The 21,188-nt window shown below is 40.2% G+C and overlaps 1 protein-coding gene across 1 annotated transcript in view; it reads right to left on the bottom strand.

Moving 5' to 3' along the window:
* Positions 1-19,261: 19,261 nt before the first annotated feature.
* LOC127419296 (plexin-A1-like) overlaps positions 19,262-21,188 on the bottom strand; it is a 304,625-nt gene continuing 302,698 nt past the window's right edge. The window contains exon 32 of the mRNA XM_051660595.1: positions 19,262-19,872. Coding sequence (XP_051516555.1) covers positions 19,777-19,872 — 96 coding nt within the window. The 3' untranslated portion in view covers positions 19,262-19,776. The remainder of the gene's footprint in view (positions 19,873-21,188) is intronic.

Raw genomic sequence — 21,188 nt, 5'->3', positions numbered from 1 at the left:
TAAAAAAAGAGATATAACATGTTTGATATAAGGTTTCATAACTTCACACCAAACTGTGGTGAACTGCATGCAACACTATCACAACATAAAGACTGTAAATTTTATGTATAACTTACACTTTAATTGAATGAATAAATAAATGAATACTTGGACACCTCAGGCGTTTTAGTGCTGTGGGTGGAATTTTCAGACAGTCCCTTACAAGCGCTGTGAAAGCCCATAGTAGCATTTTTAGGCATAATTATCCAGCTACAACAAGCGTAAACCGCTTAGTGTTCTATGCCTGTATGATATAGTCATTTGTTCTTTAACCTGATTGTGTTAATTAAATCGTTGTAAATTTGTCAGCTCCAGAGAGCACAGGTAGGAGAAACTAAATGTCAAATGAATAACGAGCCATAAACTAACTAAATTTGGCCAATGGCATCAATTCTCAATTAAAAGCGTGTTGTAATGCCCAACAACTGCATTTGAGTTCTAATTCTGCGAGACCGCACGAGCCCCTGTCCCTCCCTTTTCGACTTCCCTTGTCACAGCCACCACAGTTAATGGACGCAAATCGAGCGCCCTGCTGAGCAGCATCCATGTCCCTCTGACCTGCCGTCATTGGTGACAGCCAGGTAAAGATAGTGTCTGCCCTAATCTTCAGCATTGCTTGACACTGTTGTGAAATTAAACCACTATCAAAACATCTCAATACAGCCAGACTAACTTAGGCAATAGCCCTCCATTAAGCATAACAACAAGCAAGCTAGTCTGGCATTGACGAAAAATAGCGTTGTGATGCCGTCATCAATTAAAAACGTGTGAACTCCGGAAGGCTAGTTCCTCTGTCAGGCAACTGAAACAAATAAATATGCATTACGCTACGTGGTTAATAGTCAATCATATTTGGATTTCAGAAACGTTAGCCGACCTGTCACCCGTCACAAGGAAATGTGCAAACATATGATTCGTCCACTGTTGACATGCTCATACTGATTAGCAAAAGCTTTAAGATATAGCCTAGTAAATTATCAATTCTTACTCCTGTAACACAAAATTTACTGGTAATTGTAGGCAAGCCAACTGATTGTCATTTTAATACAATAGTCCAGGGCCTTTACAAGGTCAGATTTGAAAGTTTAACTGTTCATCTAATTTTAATTTTAAAAGCAGGAGAATGATCCTGCTCCCTTCACCTCAGTACACGGAACGCACTTAGCCTAATCGTTGCAACTGAACATAGGCCTACTTTGTAGTTTGGAGGGTAGATTGTAGGGGTGTGCAGCGGAGCCATTATCTGTATTTGTATCTGTATCTGTTCATATGACAAAATTGTCTGTATCTGTCTCTGTATTCGGATAGATCCAGAAGTGCGTCAAAACTAAATGAAATGTCCATTTTTAAGTATTACTCTTACATTTATAGTTTCTATTAATAAAATATGCCTTGTATATGCCTTTTCATAATAATAGCCTTATAATAATAATAATAATATACAATTATTATTTAAAAAAATAGATTTTATTCTTATCAGATGGAGCTGAATTTGTAGGCTACATTAACTGTGGAATATGTTGTGGTTTCTCCTGGTATTTCGGATATTAATATCTGCATGAAACATGAATTTTCATTTGTCTGTGCATGTATAACAACATTATCTGGAGGCAAGAGGTGTCAAGCAAAATGTGAAATGTCAAGCACACATTTTTGCAGTGAATAATAAATACAGATTCAAACATTAAAATAAATTAAAATAAAATCAATATAGCCTACAAACAAGTGAAAGTCCCATAGGTCTATCAGGAATTTTTACGGTAGGACTCCATTATTTAGTTAAATACTACTACTACTACTACTACTACTACTACTACTACTACTAATAATAATAATAATAATAATGTTAAATTTATATAGCACCTTACCAGAGTTCAAGAACACTTAACATTTTCAAATTTAGCACAGTTTAAAGAAGAAGAAGAAAAGCATGTTTCAGATTCTTCGTTTTACATAAGGAGGAATATTACTAATAGATGAATACTCTATGGAGCATTTAAACATTTACGGAGCATTTAAACTTTTTTTTTTTTTTGGAATAAAGTCTTAACCAGATAATTTCCTTAATTGCTGATGTGAATATAAATGTGGTCAACATTAAGAGACGGATAGACGAACTCTGACATGAAATCATCACTTCAGGTCAGGAATTAAAAATTGCGCTCAGGTTTAGGCAATAAATACATGAGAATCACATATTACATTCACATAGACATTTCAAGAAGTGGAAAGTGTATATGATGTCGTATCTTAATGTTACACTTGATAAGCTCTAGACACGCACAATTTACAGAGACCACAAACAGAGTCGAGACTGCGGCCATCCAATCTGAAATCACAGCATGCACCTTTTCATTCATTTATGAATCTGTGTATTGGCTGCACAGATTCATAAATTTGTTGTAATTTTGGATATGTTTATTTAAAATGTTGCTTTATCCTTGCGCTTTTTGGATAATCATTCAAACAAATATTTTTTAGATTATTCAGATGAATCGTTATTCATTTTGAAGTCACTATCCTTGCCTTTCCAAATAAGGAATTTTGCTTCGGGCACATCCCTAGTAGACTGGTTGGTTTATTATTTTATTTATTCAGAGAACAGCCTTTTTCAATTTTGTGTAAAGATTTGTTGATTTTGAATGGTTGTTTATTTTATAGACCACTAAAGCATGCACAATGTGGCATTGTTTTCTTTGTTGTTGCCTGTATGTGTTTTGATAAATGTAGAAATAACTGTGTGTCCCATTAATTACCTAGACAGTGGCGGCCCGCCACAGGTTCATAATGAACCGAAAATATTTTTACACTTCTCATAATAACATATAAGATCTATAGCGTTATATTTTGCGCCATTGCTTCGGCAAAGCATCTCTCACTCCCAGTCAGCATCTGAGGAGCAAGTTCAACACAGGTAACCACTTTTGCTTCATTTCTTTGATGGCTCAAATGTATGCTCTAGCAGTCGATTTTGTGTTTTAACAATTTGTGAACTGCGTTAAAATCCGTCTCGTTTACCATGCTTTGTGGGTGTGACATTTTTGCCATGTCATCACCATTCATATCTATACAACCAATGTGTTTATGATTAAATTACTACTAGAGCACAAAACTGTTTACAAGGGCACAAAGTTCTTCATAGATCTAGGCTCTTAATTTTGCTCTCAAAAATGCACCAGATTGATGCATGTAACATAAAAATAAAAAATAAAAATCTTCCACAGGAGTATGCCCCTGGACCCCCCTAGAGTCTGAGGTCCACCCACCACAGTCTCACAAAATCCTCTGGGAATCACCAACCCGATCTCATGAAAATTCGTACATAATTTACGAATTGGCTATTTTGTATGGTATCGCACGATGTTGTTCACATAAACTCGTACGACTTCATCACGTGCAAATTACTGGATGTCTAATGCGGAAGTAAGTGTGAGTTCCATACACGAGGCGATAAGGACAGATTAATATTATGCCATTACCCAAACCCCTTATCTAAACTTAACCAATCAGTAGAGTGTGTAAACATGATAGGAAGCTGTTGTGTGTGACAGAAGCAAGTAACTGTTGCATATTAGATGGAAATGATGTCCAGCGTCGTCACTGGCTGTAGTGAAAGTCATAGGAATTCAGACGAGTGCAGTCACACGATATCATACGAATTAGCCAAATTTAGAAAAGTCGTACGAATCCTGACGATTTCGCCGTGAGAGTGTGTTGGAAACACTGATAATAGCGAATGCTAAAGACCATCGTCACTGTGTGAATTTATAGTTTTGTAGAAATCTGTTGAGTATTAAACATTTGCATGAGTGTATGGATATTGCAATAAAAAATATGTAAGTAAAAGACGTGCTAGTGTATGTAACTTTATTTTTTTATAAATAATTATGAGAGGGGTTTCCCTTATTTTTTCACTTGAGCACCTGCCCCCCGAAATGTCTGTGCACGGCCCTGACAGGCGCACACCAAGCGCGCTCAATAAGGAATGCGCATAGACACTGGCAGACATAATAATGATTAAAAACATATTAAAGCCATCTTATTGGTCACATATAATTACAATGCATACAACTTTTTTAAACTCATAGTAATTGAGATAGATACATACATTTAAAAATTAACTTGTTACACTGGACCATTTAAAATGAACCAGTGAATTTAAAAATGTGCTCAAAAATAAAAATACAATTATTTTAGACTTGCATAGTGGAAAAAGTGCTAAGTGTAAGTTAAAAACAGACCAGCGAACAAACAATTCAGCTCATAGCTTTCTTTAGTGCAGAGCATGGTTTTGGGTTTTGGATAAATTTTTTGTCTCTACGCACCTGAAGTTATACAAGTCTTGAGTGCAACAATTCCTTCTTCTCTTATTGAAACATTTGTCATGAGCCTGTTTGTTTATATATTTTCAACATTTTTATTCAAATTTGGTGAATGTTTGGTTATCTTTAAAAAATTGCATGTCTGCAAATATTAAAACAGCAAATAATGTTTTATATATGTACAAGGGACATTTATGTTATTATACAGTTGCCCCCCTACAAGCACACCCGGCCCCACACTGACCAAACACCCCCCCCCCCCACCCCACCCCAGTCAAAATGGTCTTGAATCGCCCCTGACAGCGCACATAGCATGCAACTTTATTCAGCATCTTAAATGTTGACACTCGCATCTTAAAAGATTATGAAAAAATGTAGTGCATTGTTGCCATATGGACCATATGCATAGTAAAGATACAAAATGATTGGTGTATTGTTTCATTAGCAAAAGTACACCAAACTGTGGCACACAGAATGCAACTTAATTGCAACATCTGCAATGTCATAACTTGTATCTTAAAAAATATTTCTAATGCATATTAAATATATGCATTTTAATTATATGCACCACTTGTGCTTTGATATAAAAGATAAATGTGTGCTATGAATTGCCAAAAGCAATGGATATGGGCAGTCGCATGACATGTGAGGGCTGTTGTTTTTAAATGTCATACTTGTATTGTTGGTGGGGGAGTTGTTGTGCTCTACGTCCTCTAAACTGCGGCCTTCATTCCATTGACTGTAACTTTGTCTAGACGGACTGCTGTGAGGACATGCATTTGAATTCCACACATCAAATCACCATAACTGCAATCAATGTTGACACCTCGCTGGTCGCAGGGGCCGGTCTTTCTGTTGTTAAATCACTCTGCTTTTCCATCTTTTTTATCAACCCTTTGAAGGATTTAGAGTGTGCGAGACCCCCCTCCCCGCTAACACGTACACACGCGAATGCATGTATACTATCTCTGGACCCACAGAAAGGTTCTCTGTTGCTTCAAAGATGCAGTTTGGTGTGCTCACATTCCAAAATGCAATGCTTCCCTTATCTCTGCAAACCATAAAGAAACGACATGTAAATCCCCTGTTGATAAATTGAAAGATTGCAAAATGCTGTGCCCTCTCACTTTTTATTTTCGTCGTCATTGCACTCATTAAGTACGGTTCATTTGCATCTTCTCCTCTCTTTTGTTAGTTATGTATTGCACTCAAAAGTCAACATGCAAGTCATGTATACAAGAACTTTTAAAACTTTAAACAAATTGTTTTAGATGACCTTATTTTGCTTGTTACTCGTAAGACTCACTTTTTGGTGAGGCGTAATGGATTTTATGTCCTGGCTAAATGTCTTTGTTTGAGTGTGTCTGGCCCTTAAACTACATTAAGTGGATAATATTTGAGTGTTTAAAATGACTGCCATATAATTAATGATGAAATGACCCTGTTACTGAAAACAGAGCCAGTGCTGAAAGAATATTTGGGAAGCAGTATACAACCAAATTATGTCACCAAACACTTTCACTGTTTGTCTAAAGTGTTGTATTAAAGTAAACAAACAAGTCTGCACTCATGCCAGGAGGTTTGAAATGATGTATAAGATAAAATGATAATGGATGATAAATCAAGTGGAAAAAAAATCCTATAAATTTGCACTGAAGGAGGATCTTGAGCCGTATATAGAGAACAAAATTTGAGGTGGGCTGTTTTGACTTGGGTCAGTAATGAACCACTCAGCAACCACTAGAGAACTCTAGCAACCACCTCCCAGCAACTGCATAGCAATGCCCTGGCAATAGGAATGTCATAAAATATCGATACACTGATTATTGGTCAGCAAGTTATTTTCTCGTTACATTTTGAGGCATCAAAATATTAACATCATCAACATTTAAATTGGAAGCCTAATTTGTGTGCTTTCCAATTCACTGACAGTTGGCCTTCCATTCAATGAAGTCTGGCAGAATATCTTTGAGAGACCACAAGGGGTGATATAACATTTGCTGTACTTAATATTGAAGCCACTCGCACACTGGATGAGAAGCGCCGCGTGTAACTTCATAATTAATGAAAGACATATGTCACTTCCACTTTATCTTCGCCTGAAACATTACCATGATGACGGAGCACAGCAGTTCTAACAGGAATCTCTTATTTATTGCTGTTAATTTGTTGTTGCAAATAAATATAATTTTTGTAATATTTTTATTTTATTTTTATTTTTTTCAAACATTGCCTTTTGTGTCTTATATACAATACATTAATGAACATTTCCTGCTGAAAGTTATTTGGTGCACAAGAGGTCTTAATAATAAATAAATAATAATAAACCACAGGGTTTAGACTAGCCTACAGGAAAAAATTGACCCTTTTTTTTTTTTTTTTTTTTGGAGGATCTTTCTGCTTATGGCTGTCTACTATCTTATGTATGAGGATGAATGTAAACTGCGGAAGAGGAGAAATGTCAGTTCCCTATCACTCGTCGTTGTGTCGATGTAGTGACACTAGGGGTCACTTTTAGGAGCCCGAGACACCTCTAGTCTTTGATAAAAGGCCAATGAAAATTGGCGAGTGGTATTTGCATGCCACTCCCCCAGACATACGTGTCTGGGCGCGACCCACACGGAGACAGCGTTCGTGGATGGTTCATGTACTCACTGCGAGAACATGACCATGGCAACGTTGCGGTCACGGCTTCCTTTCGCAGAGGCCAGCGCGGCTAGCACTGGGGGCGATTTGGGGACCCCGATGGGACCGCCTCCGCCGGGTATCCCCCCACGGACCTCCCATTCCCCAGCACGCTCGTCTGCCCTGATCGGGCTTCCGGATGAGTCCGCTGGCTCATCTCATGGCGAGTTCGACCTCTTGTTCGGAGCCCGCAAAGCTGATGAGCTCTCGAGCGCAGCATCGGAGAGCGGGCTTGTCCATTCGGACGCAGAAGCCTCAGCTGGGCTCCCCCTTCGGGGACGATTGCCCAGTCACAGGCTAATGCGGAAATGATGGACATGCTTTCCCGGGCAGCCGTGAGCGTCAGGCTAGAGTGGAACCCTTCGCTCTCCCCCGAACCCTCGCGGCTCGAAGATTGGTTCCTGGGCTCGCGGTGCCGCTCAAAGCAGCCACGCCCCACTCCAGTGCCTTTCTTCCCGGAAGTGCACGAGGAGCTGACAAAATCGTGGGAGGCACCTTTTACTGCCCGGTCCCGATTTCTCAGCTCCCCCGCCCTCACTACCCTCGATGGCAGGGCGGCCAGGGGCTATTCGGCGATTCTCCCGGTGGATAAGGCGCTCGCAGTGCACCTGTGCCCGCAGAGTGCCGCCACCTGGCGCGGACGCCCAAAGCTCCCGTCCAAGGCCTGTAGGTTCACGTCGTCCCTGACGGCCACAGCCTACAGTGCTGCTGGACAAGCTGCCTCTGCCTTGCATGCCATGGCTCTCCTGGAGGTCCACCAAGCCATGGCGCTAAAAGAACGGCACGAGGGTAGTTCCGCCCCAGATCTGATGCAGAAAACGCGCTCGGCGACCGACCACGCTCTCCGGGTGACGAAGGTCATGGCGCGGTCTCTTGGGCGGGCAGTGTCCACATTAGTGGTCCAGGAGCGCCACCTTTGGCTCAACCTGGTCGAGATGGGTGAGGCCGAAAAGACACGTTTCCTTGCTGCCCCTATATCCAAGGTTGGCCTATTCGGCGACACCATTGAGGACTTTGCCCAGCAGTTCTCGACAGTGAAGCAGCAGACGGAGGCTATCCGGCATATCCTGCCCCGGCGCGGCTCAATATCCCTCACCCCGCCTGCATGTCGCCAAGGGCGTTCCCCTGCGGTGACTACACCGGCTCCGCCACAACCTACCCCTTCAGCCCAGCCTCACCGTGGAGTCCACCACAGGAAGTAGACGTCTCACCCGTCTCACGGCCGGCCGCCAAGAACCCACGAAAGGCTTCAAAGCGCCCCTGAGACGGGCGACCCATTGTCGACGAAACCCACTGCCTTGGAGCTGGTAAGAAGACCACTCCATCCCCCAGTGGAGGGCCGGGAGGAGAATCTTTTGTTGTCTTTTCATTTGATTTTGCAGCATGCCCAAGTGGCTGCGGTACCCAACAGTTCATCAAAAGAGCGGTTTCCTCGTTCCCTGGATCACATACCCAGTGTGCACGGCCTTCATCACGACCACCGTCCACCATTCCTTTTTTGCAGGTCTGGCGCTCCAGAGGTGGTCTCCCCGCCCCTGCGCGCCCAGCTGTGGCACAAATCTGGGGGTGGTCACAAGGAGCCAGGTAAGTGCATCGATGTTCCTAGACTCAGCACGGCCACGACATGCTGTGGCACCTCAAGCTCCACCCCACCGCAAGGCCCCACCTGCCGGTATGTCCGATGAGATTGTCCCATTGGTCCCCCTCGCACGGAGCTTGGATGCGTGGCTTGCGCTTTCCAATCCGTCGCGATGGCTGATCCAGACCGTCCGACTTGGCTACGCGATTCAGTTCGCCAGGCGCCTGCCCAGGTTCAGCAGTATCCACTTCACCTACTTCATCGAACTGAAAAAGGCAGTGGGTTGCGGCCAATCTTGGACCTGCGAGTACTGAACCGGACTTTACACAGACTCCCGTTCAAGATGCTGATGCAAAAACGCATTCTGGCGAGCGTCTGGCATCAAGATTGGTTCACGGTGGTAGACCTGAAGGACGCATACTTTTCACGTCTCAATTCTACCTCGACACAGACCCTTCCTGCGGTTTGCATTCGAGGGTTGGGCGTATCAGTACAAGGTCCTCACTATTGGTCTGTCTTTGTCCCCTCGCGTCTTCACGAAAGTCGCAGATGCAGCTCTTGCCCTGTTAAGGGAGGTGGGCATTCGCATTCTCAACTATCTCGACGATTGGCTAATTCTAGCTCACTCTCGGGACATGTTGTGTGCACACAGGGACTTGGTGGTCTCACACCTCAGCCGATTAGGGCTTCGGGTCAACTGGGAAAAGTGCAAGCTCCTCCTGGTTCAGAGCATCTCTTTTCTCAGTTTGGAGTTGGACTCAGTCTCGTTGACAACGCGCCTCATGAACGAGCGCACACAGTCGGTGCTGGCCTGTTTGAAGGCGTTCAAACAGAAAACAGCGATTCCACTGAAACTCTTTCAGAGACTCCTGGGGCATATGGCATCCTCAGTGGTGGCCACTCCGCTCGGGTTGATGCATATGAGACCGCTTCATCACTGCATTCAGACTCGAGTCCCGAGATGGGCATGACGCCGCAGGACACATCGCGTGGTCATCATGCCGGTCTGTCACCGCCTCTTCAGCTCTTGGACCGACCTCACGTTTCTACGGGCAGGCGTTCCCCTAGAGCAGGTCTCCAGGCATGTCGTGGTCACAACAGATGCCTCCAAGACGAGCTGGGGTGCCATTTGCAATGGGCATGCAGCCGCTGCCTTGTGGACGGGCTCGCAGCTGCGTTGGCACATCAACTGCCTCGAGTTGCTGGCAATTCTGCTCGCCCTGCGGAGGTTCCGGCCATTGATCCAGGGCAAGCACGTGTTAGTTCGGACAGACAACACGGCAACGGTAGCATATGTCAACCGCCAAGGCGGTCTGCGCTCTCGTTGTATGTCACAACTTGCCTGCCGTCTCCTCCTCTGGAGTCAGCAGTACCTCAAGTCGCTGCGAGCCACTCAAACCCGGGCAACCTCAACACTGCAGCGGACGCGCTGTCATGGCAGGTTACCCTCAGGGGAGAGTGGAGACTCCACCCTCAGGTGGTCCAGCTGATCTGGAGTCGATTCGGACAGGCACAGGTAGACATGTTAACCTCCCAAGAGTCCTCCCACTGCCCGCTCTGGTACGCCCTGACCGAGGCACCTCTCGGTATAGAACTAATGCTTTTAGGGAGTGGAAAAAAAGAAGGGGAAAAGAGGCCACGACTGGGCTAGCCTGTCTCTATCTTTTGGGTAGTCGACTTGTCCCCAAAGGTCCGTTCGACACTCATAACTATGTTGGGGGAGGTTACGTGTCGGCCTGGTGCACTGGCTACGAGGCACACAGTTGTCTGCCCGTCACACACCGCCAGTTCACGTAACACAGTTCAGCCAGTTGTGGCATTTTGTATAGGGACCCCTAGTGTCACTACATCGACACAACGTTGAGTGAGTGACAGATAGGGAACGTCATGATTACTTGCATAATCCGTTCCCTGATGGAGGGAACGAGACGTTGTGTCCCTCCTGCCACAATGCTGAACTACCCGCTGAAATGGCCGGACCTTGTCTCGGCTCCTCAGCATAAAACCTGAATGAGTGGTTGCACGCCAGCTCCTTTTATACCCGTATGTCCGGGGAGTGGCATGCAAATACCACTCGCCAATTTTCATTGGCCTTTTATCAAAGACCAGAGGTGTCTCGGGCTCCCAAGAATGACCCTAGTGTCACTACATCAACACAATGTCCCGTTCCCTCCATCAGGGAACGGAGGTTACGCAAGTAACCATGACGTTATAAAAGGGCTATAGCACTTGCCCAAGCGTTTGAACATGTAGTATGTTCTGATCGACAACCTTGCTTTAAAATATATCCCGATGACACACCACCCAGGGTCACGTGATCATAAACGGTCAAATTACTTCCTCGAAGTGACCATTGCATGTACCCTTCACTAACGGCCTTGTGGAACGGCCCTCCGTACGGGGCTTGAGTTACTCATTTTCATTTAGAACACCCCTTCGAACTGACTCCGCTAGAACTGATGCTTAGACATATTTCTAACATCTAAATGCTATATACCTTTGTACCATGAGAAAGACCCTGCGAGATTCCACTCGAAATTCCAATCACATTGTCTACATTCCATTGCCAATCACGCGCTCTGGCTCTGAGCCCGGTTATCAAACCAGCTCTCAGCAAAGCGCCATCTTATTAGCTCTACGCAGGTGTGATGATTTCCAGGGGGCAATCCCGCGGCTTCATCACCAGCCCCTCTCCTCAGAGATCCGTGTAGAGCCAGGGGTGAGGAGCTTTGGAGATAATTGTCCACATCTGTGTCGCTGTATTCTGACCATCAGCCAATGAAAAATCTGTCTATCAGCAGGAGACCCTGAGAAGGAGAGATTTGTGAAAGAGGGAAAGAGAGATGAGGGCAAGAAGGATCAAGTATTAGGGATCATGGAGAATAAAGATAAGAAGAAAAAAAGTGACTTTGAAATATTAGGAAATTAATCGTATGAAATTTGTCAAAAAGAACATGTCATATGTCATCCCAAACTCAAAAGACGAAAAATAAGACATGATATTTTGCACCATTTCTTTTTTTTTTTTTTTTTTTTTGTGTGCCACCCAACCACCAAATTTTTGTGTAAATCATTTGTAAAGCCTGTGTTCTGACAATCTGTGCTACCTACACAGGATGTGCTACCAGCAGTAAAAACAGTGATATGTAAAGTTCAAACATGGGTAGCACATGTCGGGAGGCACGTACTGTATATTGTACATACGTGTCGGTATGTACAACAACAACATGAAATGTGTTAAAAACCTAGACAGCACATCTTGTCAGGCAGATAATACCTATCAGGATGTGTTACCAGCATAACTATCAGATAGTGTGATAAGGTGTGAGGCTGTACTAAGCCAAACCCTAAACCCAACCCTAAAACTGTGCGAATATAGCGTTGGTAGCACATCCTGATAGGTAGCATATATTTTCAGGACATCAGTATGATGTAAATTCTTGGATTCATGAAAGTTTACATATTTTCAAAACGTTAGTCGGTACGATCAAAATTTACACCTGCTCCCGACCATGTGTAAATCATAATAAAATAAAATAAAATAATGAACTTTAACGTGACTGGCTGATTTGATATGAGCTCTAATTTAGGTTTCATAATTTAGTATAGGCATCGGTAAATTGCGTTCAGTTGATAACGTATGGTCAATGGTACTGCTGTTATACCCATAAATAAACACATCGCAGGCAGGTGCAGACACAATACAACAGGGCTAAAACTTGCAAATCTGTAATATCTTACAGCGTTTCAGTCAAATACCTTCTTCAGTCATTCTATCAATTTCTTTTACAATTTCTATTTTTCCTGTTGCAAGTCTTGGATTTAGCCTACTCGAGAATGCATTCACATCGTAAAATATTGATTTAGCAAACACTCGCATGCTCGTTCTAAAAAGAAAGTGAGGAACTTACAGTCATCGCATGCTTTTGCTGTCATCAGAGGATTGTTTGTGAATGAAACAGCCTGAGAGGTCAATAAAAATGGTTTGAAATTAAAGCTAGTGTGAAAAAAAGTTCAAACCATTTTTACTGATCTCTCAGGCTGTTAGAACGAGCATGCGAGTGTTTGCTAAATCAATATTTTACGATGTGAATGCCCGCCATAAAAACAAAAAACTTTTATTTCTGTTCGCATGTTAAAAGCTAGCGAGTCTGAAGCCTTCCTTATATGCCGTTTTCATGGGCATGGATTATGATAATTGTGAATGAACGTGCACGCGCGCTCTATTTACGAACGTTTGGAATTCACTAACATACACACATTTAACTAACATATCTGGGGAATATGAAGTGTTTGTGAATCCAGCAGAAAGTTTTCGGGATGCTCCATTTTACACGTAAATTACTCCCAATTTTTCGTATATTTACAAAATTTTCATGAATGAGGCCCAATGAGAAAAAGGAGGATTCCAAACAACTCAAGAAGTTTTACCAGGCTGAAAGCCCAGCAAGCCAGACAAGGCTGGTTTAAGATGTTTTGTTGTTGAAGCAGGGATAAATCTGCAATGTTGCAGTTAATAAAATTACCGACCAACCAGCAAGTAACAGTTTTATTTACTCAACAAAGGCAATTTTTACTCGCTTTTGGCACTTAGCAAGTATTAATTTTGGACCCTGCAGCTGTCTGTTTAGGCAGCTAGACAAAAAGGCAGCTCGCTAGGTTTTGGAACAAAGCTAATCACTCCACCTACGCAAAAACCAGTCCGAAAACCTGCAAATATCTGAATAGAAACATGAGTAGACACAGAATATCTCTTCAAAAGAAAAGAAAAAAGGGGAATTGTGCCTAATAAGATGTGATGTATGCAAATCCATTCACTGAGTATCAGTGCATCACTGTGTCATGCAAAATGTTAAAGTACCAACAAAAGTGGAATGGAGCTTTAATTGCTCTCACTGTTCAAAGCAGCCATCATCGACTGTAACTGCTTAGAGGAAAGAAAATCACATTCACTGCCAGGCAGCCATAAATCACAGCTTTAGTGGGACATGAACAGTTGAGTCTGACAGGATCATTTAAAGACTCGGTGGGCTCGCAATCATAGGGCAATTTGAGCCTTCCTTCAAAAAGAGTTTTAATTGAATTAGTCGCAGCAATTATATTCTCCAAACTAATGGGGGCAGATTCATCTGGCGGGGCTAACTGAGCTGTTTAAAGAGCCAAATCTTAGTCCCTCTGTCATTACTGCGACTTGAATGTCATGACGGTATCAGATAAACATCTGCAAATTCCATTCACTGAAGCTTTGTTTTGAACATACTGAACTGCCTTGCTGTCTGCTGCCTACATAGGCAGCTGAAATTATACACAAATTACTTATTAGGAACACTCTACATAGGCAGCAACTTTAAACTCTTCACAAATAGCGCTCTTTTGACATTAGCATGTTGCTAAGCTAACAAGTATCAACACAATACTCTAATTAGCACAACAAACTAAAAATAAACAAATATTTAAATATAAAAAAAGAATTCAAATATTTTTTTATTTGATTTAATTATGTTTTCATGAACCTGGTGTCATACTGTATAATTATGTTACTATACCAACATTTTTGCAAAATTATTTCTACATGCCTCATTTTAGGCCCTACAGTACGTATCACTGAACTTCCTGGTGAAATGAACACTACAACAACGGCTTTTATTTCCTTTCACACAAATCATAAGTAAAACGGATGATTATCAGTTCATAAATATTTACTTTTTGCCCTGTTCCTCATGCAATTTAATCTTATCACATACTGTAGTGCATGACTTGTAAGTCGATACATTTCAATGTTTGCATTACATAACCAAATACATTTCCAAGCTTGTTCCAAGTGCAAATAAATTGTTCAGTAGCTCAACTGATAGAGCATTGCACTTGTGAGGCAAAGGACCGGGTTACAAGTCCTGAAGAGCACGCGCCGACATGTGAGCTGAAAGTTTCATATAAGCACCACAAAATGATGTGGTTGCTTCAGCAATTACATTTTTCATCTCACATTACTCTGGATTCGGTTTAAGGTTTAGGGTAGGGGGGTACGTTTTGTTGATTTAAAACTTGATAGAGCATTAATGTACAAACATCATCTCTTTGGGAGAAAACTTAAGTCACTTTTAGCACCACTCAGAGGACATCTCACATTGGGACTGCCATGATACGTGTAAGGATCCAGGTAATATCATTTTGCAAAAGCCACCACAGTCACCTAATTTTCATGAGATCAGTCTGGATTTCATTGATATTTTATATGATGAAACATTTTTTTATAATTGATTTATAATTCTCTTGATTTATAATTTTTTTTTTCTTATCTAGTCGCAATGCAGTCTGTGATTGCTTTCTCCCATAAGGATACATATGATGCTGCCTTAGGGGCATTCACATAGTGTTCTTGCATTCAAAAACAGCTTGATGCAGTACAGCAGAAGAGAACATAACATAGGTAACAGGTAAAAACATAACAGGTAAAAAGAAAAAAAAAAAAAAAAAAAGGAAAAAAAAAACAGTGACAAGAGCAAGTTTAGCGAAAAATGTTTAATCTCTCCTTGATGCATGTGTTTATTTACACATAATAAATTTGCAAAATAGGAAAAAGCACAATATTTACACAATGAGCATTTTAACTGCCAACCTGTCACAGTTGATTCAAGTCTGAAACTCTTCAAAAGGTATCAGAATTAATAAAGTATTAAAATTGTGTTTTTCTTTTTCTCTCACTCTTTGAAATCTACATGCTCACATTTTGTTCCTTAAGTTAATTCATCCTTCAAAAAGGATCTTTTAGTTTGGGAAAACCATGAGCAGAAATTAAAAACCAGAGATTAAGAGGTTGGTTTTGTGTATAGAGTAGGAGTGTAAGATAGAGGGCGTGGCCAGACAGTAATTGACTGAGGAATGGATGGAAAGAGATGGATTGCGGGTAATGGAAGGGTCAGAGATGGCCAAGAGGAGCTGACAAGGCACTCTGTGCAAAACAAAAGCTCTGTGATCTCTGAAACACTTTTTGTTCGGCTTCTTTCTCTCTACAACTGAAGTCGAAAGTTTTTGTTTGTTCCTGTACTCAAACCAAGTTACAGTTCTCAAAACAAGTGTCGTAAAATAGGAGGCAATCACTTAAATACTTTACTCACTAAAATCTTTTGAGTATCTCTAAAGAGTTTCACAACTCATCATCCTAAACATCAAAAATGATTGAAAACCAAAGATAGCACTCTCCATAAAAAATTATTTCAAATGAAGAGTAAAGACAACATCAAAGTGAAACACATGTCCTGAGACATTACAATGCAACCAGCTGCTTTACAATCACCATTACCAAAGTCCCGCTAACAAAGCACAAAACAAAGCACATCAAGATATTTCCCATCAGGAAAACAACAATAGAAATAAAAAAAATAAAAAATGGCCACAACATAAATGTCTATATATAGAATGAATATCATCAGCCATTGGAACGCAAGTAGAATAGCATGCTTGTATTCTCAAATAATGTGGCTGCAACTGTAGTGCTATGCATGCAGAATCAATCTACTGTAAATAAAATTAAAAAGCTGACAGAGGTTTACCCAATATAAAGACAGCCAGACAAAAGTGTTTATACTCTTTTATGCTATACATCTGACCCTATATTTTATGCTATACATCTGACCCTCTACTGTTCTTCTGACTAATTTAAAAATGAAGACGTACAGTACGTCCAACAGTAGTGTGTACTAACAGCTCATAATCACTTTTAAACAGTCTATTTAATTGACAATTTCTGCATGTCACTTGAAATGACTTTCCGAAAATGAGATTGAAATTTTTATATATACAGTATATATATTTCATCATCTCATTTTCAGAAAGTCATTTCAAGTGACATGCAGAAATTGTTATATATATATATATATATATATATATATATATATATATATATATATATATATATATATATATATAGTATATATTGTATATATTGTATATGATTAATAGCTAAACACACACTGCATTTTTTTTTAATCAGCATTTTTGTCTTGTTTTCCTGAAAAACAAACAAACGTCACATTCAAATGACATACTTGAGAGGCAACACTGCTTAAGAATTGTTTTCTGAGAATATATCTCCAATATATCTCCATTACAAATAGTTTGTTCTTGTTTTAAGCATGAATATTCCTAAATTTACTATTATATATATATATATATATATATATATATATATATGGATGGAAAGCAAGACAAAAATACTGATTTGTTTTTGCAGTGCAAATTAAAAAGCTTAGTAAGTTATTTGTCATGATCTACCAATTTTCAGTAGATATCTGTGCAAACAGTGAAGTCCTTGCATCAAAACTAGGGCGATTCTTCCAGGTGAACATGTCGAGTCTACAGGGAGATTGTCTTTACTATAGAAGTTGTGGAGACCTGCTCCCGGGTGATTAAAAGAAATTGCAAATGGCATAAAATCAATAACATAAACCATAATCTAAAAATAAAAACATCTGTAAAAAGTTATTCTTTATTACTTTCCTAGCCGGAATGAACCCTGATGTATAGATGTATTGAGGTAAAGCAAACAAGAAAACGTCAAATCTTCGGTTTGTGTGACTCACTCTTGCTCTCAAAGGGGTTTCTGACCTAAATCTTTCAAAGAAATTTCTAACACATCTCAAAAAGTCTACTTCTGCTTTAATCTCAGTGGAAAGCCAAAGAAGGAGAGGCTTTCTCTTGTTTGAACATGACTGACTTTAAGAGAAGTGCTGCAGCACTTGAAAGGAAGTCACTGCAATACAGACCCTCACATGTTATTGGTGTTCACAAGAGAGAAGATAAAGAGAAACTGCAAAACAACCAAGATGGCGAAGAAAAGTAGAGGCTTGACTTCATTCGGCTTGATGCCCCTGTACAGATGTTTGCATTTTCTAAATGCTTTGTATATGTAACATTGCAAATCACCAATCAAACTTAAAAAGCTCATAGAAATTTGTAGTTCTTGTTGGAAACTGACAACTGTGGCATAATGGGCTGTAGAAATCAAGAAAAAACAACAATTAAACAAAACAATGAAACAAAATGGCATGATGAAGCCAAACAGCGTATGAGCTCAAATGAAAGAAAAAAATAAATAATAAAAAACCCTCAAAGGTTTCCCTCCCAAAATATAATGCATTTAGTGCTGACATGATTTGATCGTACCACATTTAAAAACATTGTACAATAGTTTATATCCTTCTGAGCTGAATTCAAATAAACTTCTAGCTTAAGTACCTGCTTCCTTGGAATATGTAAAATCAGCACATTCATCAAGTTATTTGTACCACAGTTTGATTAAACACTTTTAAAAATGGAGGCTGTTAAAAAGCTGATAGAGGTAAAGTAACATAGGAACTGCATGGAATTGACATTTGCTGCTTTTACTGTGATGTTGACTGTCACAGGACCTTCTCAAAATGTACAATAGTATCAAATTGCGAAGTGTGACATCAACAGTAAGGGAACACATTCGTCAGTTCTTTAATCTCAAGTTTTCCTTCATTTTAAACTGATGTGCTTTGTGCAAAAGTTACTGGTCTCATTCAAGGCTTGGGCCTGTAACATACTGTACGTAAGTGTACAAATGGTTATGCAAATGCAAGTACACGTTGACATTATACATGGTGCGTTCTTGTGTCACTGTCACTGTAACAAATTTCAGTACTCAAAGGGTCGAGATAGTTACCTTCAAATGTCTGTGCCATTAAACTGGATGTTTTTAGACAGCTAGCTATAATGAAACTAGCTCTGCCATGACAATAGAAGACCTGATAGTGAAAACTGACCATAGAACATGACAGTTTACAAAAATGGCCGCTATAGCATCCCTTGTGGCAACTTGTGGTACTTGTATTGCGTTATGACAAAATTCAGAATGCAAAGACTCATAAAATCGAGCTTGATTGGGTAAAAGCATTTTTTTCGTACTTGCGTAAAATATGGTTCGGGCCTTAGAGTGCTTAGATTTTTTTCTCTGTCTGTGGGGTGACAAACGATGAGAAATGAACAAGATATGAGAAGAGCCAATTATTAATTATCGACATTTTTGTGTTTGTTTCTTCAAGAGTCAGGTAAAGGCAAACAATTTTCCTCAGTTGGCGTTCAGACTAAAATCATAATAGCAATAAAGGTTGAAAAAAGGTGTATCAAACTAAATACAGATTCATCCACCAACAGAACAATGAAACCCTTTTGTTGAGGAGAGTTCCCTCGAAAAAAGACAGTATCACATGGGAACACATTTGTCTTGAGTTTTTGTTCTTTTTTTGCACATTTCACTCTCAGATTTTCTGTCACTAGGGAAGTCGACATTTAAATCATAGCACATTTTATCTAAATAAAATAGTTTTTTTGCACAAAACAACATTCAAATAAAACATGGCACAGGACGTTTTTTTTTTTTTTTTTGATATTTTTTCATAGTTCAGTCTTTGTTTCACATATCAAATTCATCTTTTATTCTTTTCTATTTTTAAAATGGAAAACTTTGTACGCTTCTTTTCACTTTTTTGTATAAAAATGCAGTTGTATTTATATATCTATACACATTTATATATATATATATATATATATATATATATATATATATATATATATATATATATATATATTATATATATCATTTTCATTTGTTGTAGTTCCTGGAAATTGTGCAAATTCAGCAGTAACACAAGTGGCAGGAGACTGGAGTGAGCGAGTTGTTCAAATCAACCCAAAGAGAAAAAAGGGAAAAAAATATTGTGAAATTATGTGCTAAATAAAATGACGTTCATGAAAAATTCACCACTGTTATCCTTCGTTGGCTTTAAGGTCTTCTGGCTCATAATACAAGACATCCTTGGTGAGTAAAAGCATGTACAACTGTGTCTCAATGCACACTGAAACGATAAGAATTAAAACAACTAAACTAAACGTCAGTCACAAAGACCTATTGGTTGGACATCACGTTCGGGGAGACATTCTGGTACGTGTTGAGTTCAAAGGAAGTGATAAATGAGAATGTCCACCCTGGGCTGAGGGGTCTCCAGTGTACTGCTTCTGTCCTTGCAGTCCGTCAGCTTAGTGTTGAGTGAGCATGTGTGTATGGGAGGGGCTTGGGCCAGGGGGTGGGGGTGGAGCTCAGGTGGGTGGAGAGAAGGGGAGGGGTCCTCAGCTTGTCAGAGCCATGGTGTCGATAACCTGTTCCAGTTTACTGCGGAGTCTCTGTCGCCGGGACAACTCATCTTTCTGTAGTGCGGACAGGATCTGTAGAGGAAATGACATAAGATTAGACTAGCAACACTAAACGACCGACTTTAACCTACAGTGCGGTAAACGAGAATAAGTGAATGGGAGACCACATCAAATGCTATTTTTACATTCTCAAAGTCCACTATTAAGTTTCCACAACTTTCCAAAATAAAAATATAAAAGATAGGGGGTGGTGTGGTGGGGAGTAGAAAGTGGTGGATTACTGCAGTCAGAAGACACTAAGAGGCCAAATTTCTCACTAGCTGTATTGTAATTTTTCACAGAAAGAACAATTATACATTATCATAATAATTTTTAAAAATTATAGATTTAAGGGCTGTTCGGAACAAACGTTCTTGCGCTTAAAAAAAGTATAAAACAGAGGTGTCTCGAAGCGTTTATGAAAGCTGACGTTCTTTTTAACCTGATATGCGTCTAAAAACATGCTGCTTCTGTGTGAGACACTGAATAAACATCAATGGTCAAAGACGTCCATCTAACACATTTACATAGAAAAACTAGTGGAAAACAGTGCAGATGCACCCAAAACACTTTCGGTGTGAACGGCCCCTGACACTGCTAAATAAGGCTGAAACGTGTCATCACAGGCTGTGAAAAGGGTCCACAAAATATCTTAGCGTCAGTGAACCATTCAACCAACTTTCACACAATATTTCTATGTCAAGTTACAAGTACAGTTAGCCTGGAACAACCTCAGGTTAATTCATCCTTCATGTCATGTCCAAATGATCGTATTTACGAAATGAGCGCATAGTGTCGTAATTTACAGTAAGAAATTCTGAATTTTATTTGAGCCCTGATGCTTCAAGTGGGGGGGCGTGTCAGTTTAATAATTATGGTGAAAGCTAATTGGTATTGGTCATGTTAAGTTTGTAAATGAATGTAAATAAGTCTTTTGAATGTTGACTGTAAAATTTAGTTTGTATGCATTTTTGTGCTGTTGATGAGAAATAGCAGTAAAAGTTTGGCAGAAAATACTAGTAATTTAGCTTTACATCAGGTTTGCAAGATCCATAATTCTCTATGGCAGCATGAGAATGATAACATACATAGCTAAAGCATCAATTACACAGCTAATTGCTCTTCATTTTGTTGAACTAGCTCTTCAGCACTAGAAATTGCCCAACACGTCCATTTTATTCTAACCAAAATCACTTGAACGCTCATCACATTGTAATAACAAAAAAGCAGGAACTTCCCAGGAGGACTTAAAGGTGGTGTTAGCGATTTTAGCGTTCTGAAGCTTTCACGTGACGTGACTCATTCCAAAACCCCACCGTCCAAAGATAATTTTGAGACCAAAACCAAGA

This window comes from Myxocyprinus asiaticus, chromosome 28 (assembly GCF_019703515.2).
Source record: "Myxocyprinus asiaticus isolate MX2 ecotype Aquarium Trade chromosome 28, UBuf_Myxa_2, whole genome shotgun sequence".
In the NCBI taxonomy this organism is placed as follows: Eukaryota; Metazoa; Chordata; class Actinopteri; order Cypriniformes; family Catostomidae; genus Myxocyprinus; species Myxocyprinus asiaticus.
This window is presented reverse-complemented; position numbering and strand designations above follow the sequence as displayed.